This window comes from Cuculus canorus, chromosome 1 (genome assembly GCF_017976375.1).
Source record: "Cuculus canorus isolate bCucCan1 chromosome 1, bCucCan1.pri, whole genome shotgun sequence".
Classification (NCBI taxonomy): domain Eukaryota; kingdom Metazoa; phylum Chordata; class Aves; order Cuculiformes; family Cuculidae; genus Cuculus; species Cuculus canorus.
This window is the reverse complement of record NC_071401.1, coordinates 207,865,467-207,878,835: the sequence shown is the minus strand read 5'-3', so window position 1 is coordinate 207,878,835 and position 13,369 is coordinate 207,865,467. Positions and strand designations below refer to the sequence as shown.

The 13,369-nt window shown below is 52.7% G+C and overlaps 1 protein-coding gene across 1 annotated transcript in view; it reads left to right on the top strand.

The window, feature by feature from the left end:
• Positions 1-13,369, top strand: part of PPP6R2 (protein phosphatase 6 regulatory subunit 2) — a 102,124-nt gene that overhangs the window by 77,580 nt on the left and 11,175 nt on the right. The window contains exons 18-22 of the mRNA XM_054068806.1: positions 2,093-2,220; positions 3,996-4,162; positions 7,439-7,595; positions 9,092-9,180; positions 13,076-13,277. Coding sequence (XP_053924781.1) covers positions 2,093-2,220; positions 3,996-4,162; positions 7,439-7,595; positions 9,092-9,180; positions 13,076-13,277 — 743 coding nt within the window. The remainder of the gene's footprint in view (positions 1-2,092; positions 2,221-3,995; positions 4,163-7,438; positions 7,596-9,091; positions 9,181-13,075; positions 13,278-13,369) is intronic.

Below are 13,369 nucleotides of genomic sequence, written 5' to 3'. Positions count from 1 at the left end.
GGATCTGAACAGGCTGGAAAGATGTCCTCAGACCAATGGGATGAGGTTAACGAGGCCAAATGCCGGGTCCTGCATTTGGGGCACAACAACCCTGTGCAGTGCTCCAGACCAGGAGAAGTGTGTCTGGAAAGCTGCCTGGAGGAGAAGGACGTGGGGGCAATGGCTGACAGCCGACTGAAGATGAGCCAGCAGTGGCCCAGGTGGCCAAGAAGGCCAACGGCATCTTGGCTTGGATCAGAAACGGTGGGACCAGCAGGGCCAGGGAGGTCATTCTCCCTCTGTACTCAGCACTGGTGAGACTGCACCTCGAATCCTGTGTTCAGTTGTGGTCCCATCGCTCCAAGAAGGATGTTGAGGCTCTGGAGGTGTCCAGAGAAGAGCAACGAAGCTGTGAGGGGTCTGGAGAGGAAGGGTTAAGAGGAGCGGCTGAGGGCTGTTGGGTTGTTTAGCCTGGAGAAGAGGAGGCTGAGGGGAGACCTCATAGCTCTCTACAACTGCCTGAAAGAAGGTCGTTGATAGGACGGTGCTGGGCTCTTCTCCCAAGGGACAGGGGACAGGACAAGGGGGAATGGCCTCAGGTTGCACTAAGGGAGGGTCAGAGTGGACATCAGGAAGAAATGGATCACAGGAAGTGTCACCAGGACCCGGCAGAGGCTGCCCAAGGGGGTGGTGGAGTCCCCCTGTCCCTGGAGAGATGGGCAGACGAGGTGCTCAGGGCCATGTTTAGTGGCAGAGAGGAATGGTTGGACTCCATGATCCAAGAGCTCTTTTCCAACCTGGTGATTCTACAAGCAACGTAGACTGAGAAACTGTTGGGTTTCTTCCTTGACGTCATGTGGTTGTGTTTCTTCCCTGTGTTCCTATTGCTCTTCCACCTCTCCGAGTTCTGAGCTGGTCGGATCTTGAGGGTCTCCTCAAGGGAATCATTTCCAACCCTCTTCTACAGTGACTTTATCTCCATGGCTCTTTGGAGGGGTTCGGAGTGCCGTAACGGAGCAGCTGTTTGGAAGCAACGTAGGCTGAGATAACTGTTTGGTTTCTTCCTTGATGTCTCATGGTTTGTGCTTCTTCCCTGTGTTCCTCTCCAAGTTCTGAGCTGGTCGGATCTTGAGGGTCTCCTTAAGGGAATTATTTCCAACCCTCTTCTACAGTGACTTTATCTCCATGGCTCTTAGGAGGGGATCCTAAGAGCCCCGTAAGTCCCATAACGGAGCAGCTGTTTGGAAGCAACGTAGGCTGAGATAACTGTTGGGTTTCTTCCTTGACGTCATGTGGTTGTGCTTCTTCCCTGTGTTCCTCTCCAAGTTCTGAGCTGGTCACATCTTGAGGGTCTTCTCAAGGGAATTCTTTCCAACCCTCTTCTACAGTGACTTTATCTCCATGGCTCTTAGGAAGGGGTTCGGAGTCCCATAACGGAGCAACTGTTTGGAAGCAACGTAGGTTGAGATGACTGTTGGGTTTCTTCCTTGATGTCATGTGGTTGTGCTTCTTCCCTGTGTTCCTCTGCAAGTTCTGAGCTGGTCGGACCTTGAGGGTTTCCTCAAAGGAATCATTTCCAACCCTCTTCTACAGTGACTTTATCTCCATGGCTCTTAGGAGGGGTTCGGAGTGCCGTAACGGAGCAACTGTTTGGAAGCAACGTAGGCTGAGATGACTGTTGGGTTTCTTCCTTGATGTCATGTGGTTGTGCTTCTTCCCTGTGTTCCCATTGCTCTTCCAACTCTCCAAGTTCTGAGCTGGTCAGATCTTGAGGGTCTTCTCAAAGGAATCATTTCCAACCCTCTTCTACAGTGACTTTATCTCCATGGCTCTTAGGAAGGGGTTCGGAGTGCCGTAACGGAGCAGCTGTTTGGAAGCAACGTAGGTTGAGATAACTGTTGGGTTTCTTCCTTGACATCTCATGGTTTGGTGCTTCTTCCCCGTGTTTTTATTGCTCTTCCACTTCAGAACATTCCATGTTGTGCAACCTGGAATGTAAAACCGAAGCAAATTCCCCCCTTTCTGTGTCCAAACGGTACTCTACGACCTTCCTCGTTCTTTTTTTCATCAACGAACGAATGGAATTTGATTTCTTCTTTTGCTCTCCTTTTAGCCCAATGCTTCCCTCTTCGAAGCCTGCTGCAACGAACGGATCCAACAGTTCGACGACAACGAAGAGGAAGAAGATATTTGGGAAGAGAAGGAGATATCCTATGCAACCCAAGTGAAATCAAGGACACGGTAAGGTGGAAACAAGGGGTGGAGTTGGTTTTCACTCTAAAAGCTCTGAAACTGGAGATGTTGGTGAAGTTTGTGCTTCTTTGTGCGTTCCTGATGTCCTACGAGGCCTTCTTCTGACGTAAACCAAAGCGCTTTCCGTGTTTGGCTTCTACGGAAAGAGGCGATGAGTATGGAACAAAGGTCCAGTTTGAAGGAACGCAATAACGGTGACATTGAGTCTCTTATCAAAGACACTAAAAAACCCCAACCCGTAGTTTCAAATACGTGGAACTTCCTCCGTTCCTCGTGTTTCATGGAATCAGTGAATGGTTTGAGTTGGAAAGGACCTCCAAGCCCATCCGGTTCTAACCCGTGGGCAGGGACACCTCCGGCTGGATCAGGTTGCTCCAAGCCTCATCCAACCTGACCTTGAATGATATTTGGAGAGGAGAAGGTCGAACCGGTTCACAAAGTGGCCGAACGTGAGCCAGCAGTGAGCCCAGGTGGCCTTGAAGGCCAGAAGATCCAGGCTTGGATCAGCCGTGGGGTGGTCAGCAGGAGCACAGGGCAGGGATGGTGCCCCTACGTTGGGTTCTGGTGAGGCCACACCTTGAATCTTGGCTTCACTTTTGGAGCCCTCGGTACAAGAAAGACGTTGAAGGGTCTGGAGTGTGTCCAGAGAAAGGAACGGAGCTGAGGAAGGATCTGGAATGTGAGGCTTACCGGGTGCGGCTGAGGGACCTGGAGTTGGTGGTGGAGTCTCCATCCCTGGAGAGCTTCCAAAACCATATGGGGGAGGTGGATATGAGGAGAAATATCTTTACTGAAGGAGTGGTGAAGCCCTGGCAGAGGTTGTCCAGGGCGGTGGTGGAGTCTCCATCCCTGGAGAGGTTCCAAACCCATATGGCCATGGCATTTTGGGCCGTGGAGATGGATATGAGGAGAAATTCCTTTCCTGAAAGAGTGGTGAAGCCCTGGCAGAGGCTGTCCAGGGCGGTGGTGGAGTCTCCATCCCTGGAGGGGTTCCAAAACCATATGGGGGAGGTGGATATGAGGAGAAATATCTTTCCTGAAAGAGTGGTGAAGCCCTGGTAGAGGCTGTCCAGGGCGGTGGTGGTGGAGTCTCCATCCCTGGAGGGATTCCAAAACCATATGGCCATGGCATTTTGGGCCGTGGAGATGGATATGAGGAGAAATTCCTTTCCTGAAAGAGTAGTGAAGCCCTGGTAGAGGCTGTCCAGGGTGATGGTGGAGTCTCCATCCCTGGAGAGGTTCCAAACCCATATGGCCATGGCCTTTCAGGCCATGGAGATGGATATGAGGAGAAATATCTTTACTGAAGGAGTAGTGAAGCCCTTGTAGAGGCTGTCCAGGGCGGTGGTGGAGTCTCCATCCCTGGAGAGGTTCCAAAACCATATGGCCATGGCATTTCGGGCCATGGAGATCGATATGAGGAGAAATTCCTTTCCTGAAAGAGTGGTGAAGCCCTGGTAGAGGCTGTCCAGGGCGGTGGTGGTGGAGTCTCCATCCCTGGAGAGGTTCCAAAACCATACGTCCCCACGACCTATTTCTCCGTCTGAGTCCCATGCGTTTTCACGGAGGGCTTCAGTGGAACCACCTGGAGCAGCGTTTTCCGCTGGTGGTCACAGCGTTGTCTCTTTTTGGGCCACCGGCCCTGTAAGGAGGCGTTCAACGTCGCGCGGTCAGGTGACAATTTGTGCCTTCTCCTTGGGATAAGGGAGGGAGGAAGGGCTTTGCTGGAAGGGTTCTTCTAATTCCGAGTTCCTGCCCTTTAGATTTGGAGCATCTCAGACCTCAGAGAGTTCGTCGAAAAGTGATCTGGAGAACGGCGATCATGACGGCAGCGTGGATTCCGACGAAGAGGAGGGATCGGAACAGCAGCCGCCTCCCTCGGCACACAACAAAAGTCATTCAGAGCAGAAAGACTCGGATTCCTCGGAAGGTAAAGGGTTGGAAGCAGCATCTCCCCAGGGTTCAGAGCTCAAAGCTCCCGTTTCAAACAAGAGCTGTAACGTCTCCGGTGTCGGCAGAACGGCCGCTCCCAAATTCCCGGTTTCTGGAGGTGTTCTGTATCATGGAATGTGTTGAGTTGGAAGGGACCCACGAGGATCATCCAATCCAACTCCTTTCCCCGTGTAGGACAACCCCAACGTTCTCACCGTGTGTCTGAGGGCGTTGGCCAAATGCCTCTGGAATATTGTCAGGGTCGGCGCTGGGACCGCTTCCCAGGGAGCTGTTACGGTGTTCCACCACCCTCTGGGGGAGAAGAACCTTCTCCTAATGTCCATCCTAACCCTCCTCAGCACATCCTCCTGCCGTTCCCTCAGCCCCTGTGATGGGTCAGCAGAGAGAGGAGATCTCTTCTTCTTCTTGTGAGGAAGGTCCAGAGTTTGATGAGGTCTCCCTTGAACCTCATCTTCTCTCCAGGCTGAGCAGACCAAGTGACTTTAGCTCCTATGGCTTCTGCTTCACCAACTTTATGACCTCCTCTGACCCCTCTCCGGTAGCTTTAGAGACTTTTTACCTGGTGGAACCCAAACTGGAGTTGGTATCTAAGAAGTCTACCGTGATTCCAGGTGGGCAGAGGAGAAATCTCTTTCAATCTTCCATTTTTCACCTCTGTGACATCCATGAGGTTGAGATTTGCCCATATAAGAGTTTTATTGAGACCCTTGAGCAGCCTGGTCCGGTGGGAGGTGTCCCTGCCCGTGGCAGCAGGGTTGGAACTGGATGATCTTCAAGATCCCTTCCAACCCAAACTCTTCTGATTGATGAGAAGCTCGACAGGAGATGGCAGTTTGCGTTCGCAGCCCGGAAGGTTGACCGTGTCCTGGGCTGCATCCAGAGCAGCGTGGCCGGCAGGGAGGGATGGGATTCTGCCCCTCTGCTCCGCTCCGGGGAGACCTCATCTGGAGGATTGTGTCCAGTTCTGGAATCTTCAACAGAAGGAGGAGATGGAGCTGTTGGAACGGGTTCAGAGGAGGCTCCAAGGATGCTGCGAGGGCTGCAGAACCTCCCGTCCGAGGACAGCTGAGAGAGTTGGGGTTGGGGAGAAGAGAAGGCTCCCAGGAGACCTTAGAGGGACCTTCCAGTGCCTGAAAGGGGCTCCAAGAAAGTTGAGGAGGGACTGTTCCCAAAGGGATGGAGTGAGGAGATGAGGGACAATGGGGATAAACCGGAGAGGGGCAGAGTCAGACTGGACACAAGGAAGAATTTCTTCACCATGAGGGTGGTGAGACCCTGGAACAGGTTGTCCAGGGAAGCTGTGGTTGCCCCATCCCTGGAGATGTTCCAGGCCAGGTTGGATGGACCTTGGAGCCCCTGATCCAGTGGGAGATGTCCCCATGGCAGAAGGTTGAAATTAGGTGATCTTTAAGGTCTCTTCCAACCCAGACTCTTCTATGAGTGAGAAGGGACCCGGTGGGATCATTGAGTCCAACTCCAGTCCTGCATTGGACAACCTTGCGTTGAGGGGTGTTCGTTACAACCCTCTCACTTCTGTGTTAACGGTGCCTTTGCTCTTCCCGATGTGTCTTAGAATCGCAGAATCATGGGATGGTTTGGGTTGGAAGGGACCCCAAAGCCCATTGAGTTCCACCCCTGCAGTGGGCAGGGACACCTCCCGCTGGATCAGGGGCTCCAAGAACCATCCAACCTGGCCTGGAACCCCTCCAGGGATGGGACATTTCTGCTCAAGTCCTTTATCCAACTCAACTATTTCATCCCCAGCTCAATTCCTTCATCCTCCGCTCAATTCCTTCATCCTCCGCTCCATTCCTTCATCCTCCGCTCAACTCCTTCATTCCTGCCCGACTCTATCATAGAATTATAGAACAATTTGGGTTGGAAGGGACCTTAAAGATCATCCACTTCCAACTCCCCTCCAACCAGAGGAGGCTTTGAGGAGGTCTTATAGTGACCTTCCAGTACCTGAAAGCGGCTCCAAGAAAGTTGAGGAGGGACTGTTCCCAAAGGTTTGGAGCGAGGAGATGAGGGACAATGGGGATGAACCGGAGAGTGGCGGATTGAGACTGGACATAAGGAAGAACTTCTTCATGATGAGAGTGGTGATGCCCTGGGACAGGTTGTCCAGGGAAGCTGTGGTTGCCCCATCCCTGGAGGTGTTCCAGGCCAGGTTGGATGGCCCTTGGAGCCCCTGATCCAGTGGGAATTGTCCCTGCCCATGGCATGGGGTGGAACCATCCAACCTGGCCTTGACCACCTCCAGGAATGGAGCTGCCACAACTTCTCTGGGAAACCTCTTCCAGATCCTCACCGCTCTCATGGGGAAGAAATTCCTCCTTATGTCCACTCCAACTCTGCCTCTCTCCCGTTCATCCCCGTTGTCCCTCATCACTCCAGGCCTTTGGAGAAAGTCCTTCCCCAGCTTTCTTGGAGCCCCTTCCGGTATTGGAAGGTTATTATAAGCTTTAGAGTGGCCACAGAGCGTCATTTATCTTCACCGGTGCTTCTCCCATGTGGGTGACGTTCATGTTTGCAGGAAGGAGGTCCTGAAGCTGATGGTGACCTTCAAGATTGGTGTCATCCCCTACAATTTGAGGGAGCGCCCTCGAATTGGTTCTTTCTTTCTCTCTGGGATCTCAAAGCTGATGGTGACCTTCAAGATTGGCGTCATCCCTACAATTTGAAGGAGCGCCCTTGAATTGGTTCTTTCTTTCTCTCTGGGATCTCGAAGCTGATGGTGACCTTCAAGATTGGTGTCATCCCCTTCAATTTGAAGGAGCGCCCTCGAATTGGTTCTTTCTTTCTCTCTGGGATCTCGAAGCTGATGGTGACCTTCAAGATTGGTGTCATCCCCTTCAATTTGAAGGACCGCCCTCGAATTGGTTCTTTCTTTCTCTCTGGGATCTCTGGTCCTGAAGCTGATGGTGACCTTCAAGATTGGCGTCATCCCTACAATTTGAGGGAGTGCCTTTGAATTGGTTCTTTCTTTCTCTCTGGGATCTCAAAGCTGATGGTGACCTTCAAGATTGGTGTCATCCCCTTCAATTTGAGGGAGCGCCCTCGAATTGGTTCTTTCTCTCTGGGATCTCAAAGCTGATGATGACCTTCAAGATTGGTGTCATCCCCTACAATTTGAGGGAGTGCCCTGGAATTGCCTTCTTTCTTTCTCTCTGGGATCACTTTGTGATGGTTTTAGGGTGACGAAAGCTCATGAGAAGCGATTGCGATTCCCATCTCTCGTTCCGTATTCCAGGGTCGGGATGGACGGCTGTGTTTGAGCCCGTGAATGCCAAACCCCCCACCCCCTGCGTGGCCATGGACGTCGGATCGAGTGTCTGGGATGCTCCCGAGAGCACCACGCCGGAGGAGAAGGGATGGGCAAAGTTCACCGACTTCCAGCCTTTCTGTTGGTAAGGAACACGCGCGCTCTGCCGGTTTGACTACGGGAGGGGGGAAAGGCTGTGGATGGAGTCTTCTGGGACTTCAGGAAAGCCTTTGGCACAGTTTCTGACAGCATTCTGCTTGAGAAAGTGTCAGCCTCTGGCCTGGACAGGCGCACACTCTCCTGGGTGGAAAACTGGTTGGATGGTCCAGAGAGTGGTGGTCAATGGAGTTCCCTCCAGCTGGAGGTCGGTCACAAGAGGGGTTCCCCAGGGCTCGGTGCTGGGTCCATCCTGGATCAATGACCTGGATGAGGGCATTGAGTGCCCCCTTAGCAAGTTTGGGGATGACACTAAGCTGGGTGGAAGCGTGGATCTGCTGGAGGGTAGGGAGGCTCTGCAAAGGGATCTGAACATACTGGAAAGATGGGCTGAGACCAATGGCACGAGGTTTGACAAGGCCAAATGCCGGATCCTGCGTTTGGGGCACAACAACCCTGTGCAGTGCTCCCGACCAGGAGAAGTGTGGCTGGAAAGCTGCCTGGAGGAGAAGGACCTGGGGCTGTTGGTTGACAACGACTGAAGATGAGCCAGCAGTGGCCCAGGTGGCCATGAAGGCCAATGGCATCCTGGCTTGGACCAGATATGGGGTCACCAGCAGGTCCAGGGAGGGGATTCCCCTCTCTACTCGGCTCTGGTGAGACCACACCATAAGTACTGTGTTGAGTTGTGGGTTCCTCACCACAAGAAGGATGTTGAGGCTCTGGAGGTGTCCAGAGAAGAGCAATGAAGCTGTGAGGGGTCTGGAGAAGAAGGGTTACGAGGAGCGGCTGAGGGCCATGGGGTTGTTTAACCTGGAGAAGAGGAGGCTGAGGGGGACCTTCTTACTCTCTACAACTGCCTGAAAGGAGGTTGTGGAGAGGAGGGCGCTGGGCTCTTCTCCCAAGGGACAGGGGACAGGACAAGGGGGAATGGTCTGAAGCTCCGTCAGGAGAGGTTCAGGTTGGACATCAGGAGAAATTTCTTCCCAGAAAGAGTCATCGGCACTGGAACAGCTGCCCAGGGAGGGGGTGGAGTCGCCTTCCCTGGAGGTGTTTAAGGAACGGTGGATGAAGTGCTGAGGGCCATGGTTTAGGGAGTGTTGGGAATGGTTGGACTCCATCATCCAATGGGTCCTTTCCAACCTGGTGACTCTGTGGTTCTTTTGTCCTTCCCAATGGAAGAACGTTCAGAATAGGGTTTGATGGAGCACATTTAGAGGGACATTTCCTTCTGCTCTTTCCCTTCACCTTCTGTTCTTTGATGTTGGAGTATTGAGGATCAGGGTTTTGTCTTCCCGTTGTCTTCCAGCGCTTCCACCTGGTGGGAACGTCGAGGGCTTTAGGAATGCTTGACGTTATCCTCGAGGGTAGAAAATAAGAAGCGTTGTTTAGAATTCAGAGGCCCAAAATGGGTTCTTCTTTTGAGGAGAAGGACAACCGAGATCTCAGAGTCTTTCATTCTCAAACCTTTCCCTCCTTCTTCAGCTCCGAGTCGGGACCGCGTTGCAGTTCTCCTGCCGACACCGAGAGCTGCGATTCCGACGGGACCTCGAAGCCAAGTCAAGACAAGAGCTGTAAGTGAGAACTTCACGAGATGAACCGGAGGGGTTCCTGAAGCTCTTTCTCTACGTAACGTTCTGAGTCTCTTGGTGAGAGTGTCCCTCCTGTGTCATCTGCCTCAACTTCCAGCGCCTGAAGGGGCTCCGGGAAAGCAGAAGAGGGGCTGTTCCCAAAGGGATGGAGCGATGGGATGAGGGGGAATGGGGATAAACCGGAGAGGGGCAGAGTCAGAGTGGCCATGAGGAGGAATTTCTCCACCATGAGAGTCTTGAGGCCCTGGAACAGGTTGCCCAGAGAAGTGGTGGTTGCCCCATCCCTGGAGATGTTCCAGGCCAGGTTGGATGGACCTTGGAGCCCCTGATCCAGCGGGAGGTGTCCCCGTGGCAGAAGGTTGGAATTAGGTGATCTTTAAGGTCTCTTCCAACCCAGACTCTTCTATGAGTGAGAAGGGACCCGGTGGGATCATTGAGTCCAACTCCAGTCCTGCATTGGACAATCCAGTGGCGGTTGTGCCGAGCGCACTCCTTAACTTCGGTCCAATCTTTCCCTTCTCCTTTTCCAAGCGAGGAAAAGTGTGACCCCGAGCTGAGCGGTGCAGTTGTCCCATCGGAAGGGTGAGGTGTCATCCAGAGGGACCTGGAGAGGCTGGAGAGGTGGGGCTGGAAGAACCTCATGAGGTTCAACCAGGCCAAGGGCAACGTCCTACCCCTGGGTTGGGGCAATCCATGGTTTCCCTCCAGGCTGGGGATGATGGGATGGGAGCAGCGCTGAGGAGAAGGACTTGGGGCGCTGGGGAGGAGAAGGTCGAGAGGAGCCCCAACGTGCGCTCCCAGCCCAGAAACCAACCGTGTCCTGGGCTGCATCCCGAGCAGCGTGGCCAGCAGGGAGGGACGGGATTCTGCCCCTCTGCTCCACTCCGGGGAGACCTCATCGGGAGAATTGTGTCCAGGTCTGGAATCCTCAGCAGAAGGAGGAGATGGAGCTGTTGGAAGGGGTCCAGAGGAGGCTACAAGGATGCTGCGAGGGCTGCAGAACCTCCCGTCCGAGGACAGCGGAGAGAGTTGGGGTTGGGGAGAAGAGAAGGCTCCGAGGAGACCTCAGAGGGACCTTCCGGTGCCTGAAGGGGCTCCAGGAAAGCTGGAGAGGGGCTGTTCCCAAAGGGATGGAGCGATGGGATGAGGGGGAATGGGGATAAACCGGAGAGGGGCAGAGTTAGAGTGGACATGAGGAGGAATTTCTCCACCATGAGAGTCTTGAGGGCCTGGAACAGGTTGCCCAGAGAAGTGGTGGTTGCCCCATCCCTATGTTCAAGACCAAGTTGGATGCACCTTGGAGCCCCTGATCCAGCGGGAGGTGTCCCCATGGCAGAAGGTTGGAATTAGGTGATCTTTAAGGTCTCTTCCAACCCAGACTCATCTATGAGTGAGAAGGGACCCGGTGGGACCATTGAGTCCAACTCCAGCCCTGCATTGGACAATCCAGTGGCGGTTGTGCCGAGCGCACTCCTTAACTTCGGTCCAATCTTTCCCTTCTCCTTTTCCAAGCGAGGAAAAGTGTGACCCCGAGCTGAGCGGTGCAGTTGTCCCATCGGAAGGGTGAGGTGTCATCCAGAGGGACCTGGACAGGCTGGAGAGGTGGGGCTGGAAGAACCTCATGAGGTTCAACCAGGCCAAGGGCAACGTCCTACCCCTGGGTTGGGGCAATCCATGGTTTTCCTCCAGGTTGGAGGATGATGGGATGGGAGCAGCGCTGAGGAGAAGGACTTGGGGTGTTGGGGAGGAGAAGGTCGAGAGGAGCCCCAACGTGCGCTCCCAGCCCAGAAACCAACCGTGTCCTGGGCTGCATCCAAAGCAGCGTGGCCAGCAGGGAGGGACGGGATTGTGCCCCTCTGCTCCGCTCCGGGGAGACCTCATCTGGAGGGTTGGAATCCTCAGCAGAAGGAGGAGATGGAGCTGTTGGAAGGGGTCCAGAGGAGGCTCCAAGGATGCTGCGAGGGCTGCAGAACCTCCCGTCCGAGGACAGCTGAGAGAGTTGGGGTTGGGGAGAAGAGAAGGCTCCCAGGAGACCTCAGAGGGACCTTCCGGTGCCTGAAGGGGCTCCGGGAAAGCTGGAGAGGGGCTGTTCCCAAAGGGATGGAGGGATGGGATGAGGTGGAATGGGGATAAACTGGAGAGGAGCAAATTGAGACTGGACACGAGGAAGAACTTCTTCATGATGAGGGTGGTGAGGCCCTGGAAGAGGTTTTCCATGGAAGCTGTGGCTGCCCCATCCCTGGAGGGGTTCCAGGCCAGGTTGGATGGACCTTGGAGCCCCGGATCCAGCGGGAGGTGTCGCTGCCCATGGATGGGGTGGAACCGGATGACCTTTGAGGTCCCTTCCAACCCCATAGACGCGGCGCTAATACCGCAGTGGCCGTCTGCTGTCGCACTGGAATATCCCTGTGCCGTATTCCGTGGGATATTGGGATCATGCGATGCTCTTCGCACTCATAGTTTCCATCTATTTCCACCTCATCCTCCCCATCAGCTCTTACTCCAATATCTCTGGGGATTCCTAATCTGTAGGAATAATCCGGATTAGGAATAATACGGATTAGGAAAATCGCAAACCGGAATACAGTTACCGAACCTGCGGAATGAATAATGCGGATTAGGAATAATACGGATTAGGAATAATACAGATTAGGGAAAATCCCAAACTGGAATACAGTTACTGAACCTGTGGAATGAATAATACGGATTAGGAATAATACGGATTAGGAATAATCCAGATTAGGAATAGTACAGATTAGGAATAATACGGATTAGGAAAATCCCAACAGGAATACAGTTCCCGAACCTGCGGAATGAATAATACAGATTAGGAATAATCCAGATTAGGAATAATACGGATTAGGAATAATACAGATTAGGAATAATACAGATTAGGGAAAATCCCAAACCGGAATACAGTTACTGAACCTGCGGAATGAATAATATGGATTAGGAATAATACAGATTAGGAATAATACGGATTAGGAATAATACAGATTAGGAATAATACGGATTAGGAATAATACAGATTAGGAAAATCCCAAACCGGAATACAGTTACTGAGACTGCGGAATGAATAATAGGGATTAGGAATAACACAGATTAGGAATAATACGGATTAGGAATAATACGGATTAGGAATAATCCCAAACTGGAATACAGTTGCCGAACCTGCAGAATGAGTAATACGGATTAGGAATAATACGAATTAGGAATAATACAGAGTAGGAATAATACAGAGTAGGGAAAATCCCAAACCGGAATACTGTTACGGAACCTGTGGAATGAATAATACGGATTAGGAATAATAGAGATTAGGAATAGTACAGATTATGGAAAATCCCAAACCGGAATCCAGTTACTGAACCTGCGGAATGAATAATAGAGATTAGGAATAATACAGATTAGGAATAATATGGATTAGGAATAATACGGATTAGGAATAATATGGATTAGGGAAAATCCCAAACCGGAATACAGTTCTCGAACCTGCGGAATGAATAATACGGATTAGGAATAATACGGATTAGGAATACTACAGATTAGGGAAAATCCCAAACCGGAGTACAGTTGCCGAACCTGCGGAATGAATAATACGGATTAGGAATAACACAGATTAGGAATAATCCAGATTAGGGAAAATCCCCCACCGGAATACCCTGATGCTGAACGTAGACTCCCGATTCGTGGGGTTGATTGGGTTTTCCCTCCTTGGAATACCTGAATGCCGCGGGATTCGCGCGGAAGGCACCATCCGCTCCGGATTTGCCGGTGTCGACACCGCCAGATTCACGCGAGATTTTGGGATTTGGGGGATTCCTTCTTGGCCTTCGGTTCATTTTATCCCGATGTGACTCCTGATTTGTTTTTCCCGCAGCCACCGCCGCCTCTCCGTGTGTTTGGAACGCCTGCGTCCCGAGGAAAGCGCCGCTGGTGGCCTCGGACAGCAGTTCCTCCGGAGGCTCCGAGAGCGACGAAGAAGAGGAGAAAACCCAGAGCGTCCCCGAAACCATCAGCGCGGAGACGGAGACCCTCGCGTTGACCGCGGATGCCACGAACGACAAAGCTCTTCGCACCAGGTGGGAAAAGGAATCCGTGTGGGACGCGGTCCACCTCTTCCGTGCCTTTAACCCTTTGTGTCGCTTGGAATTCCATTCCCTTTTCAGGCAAA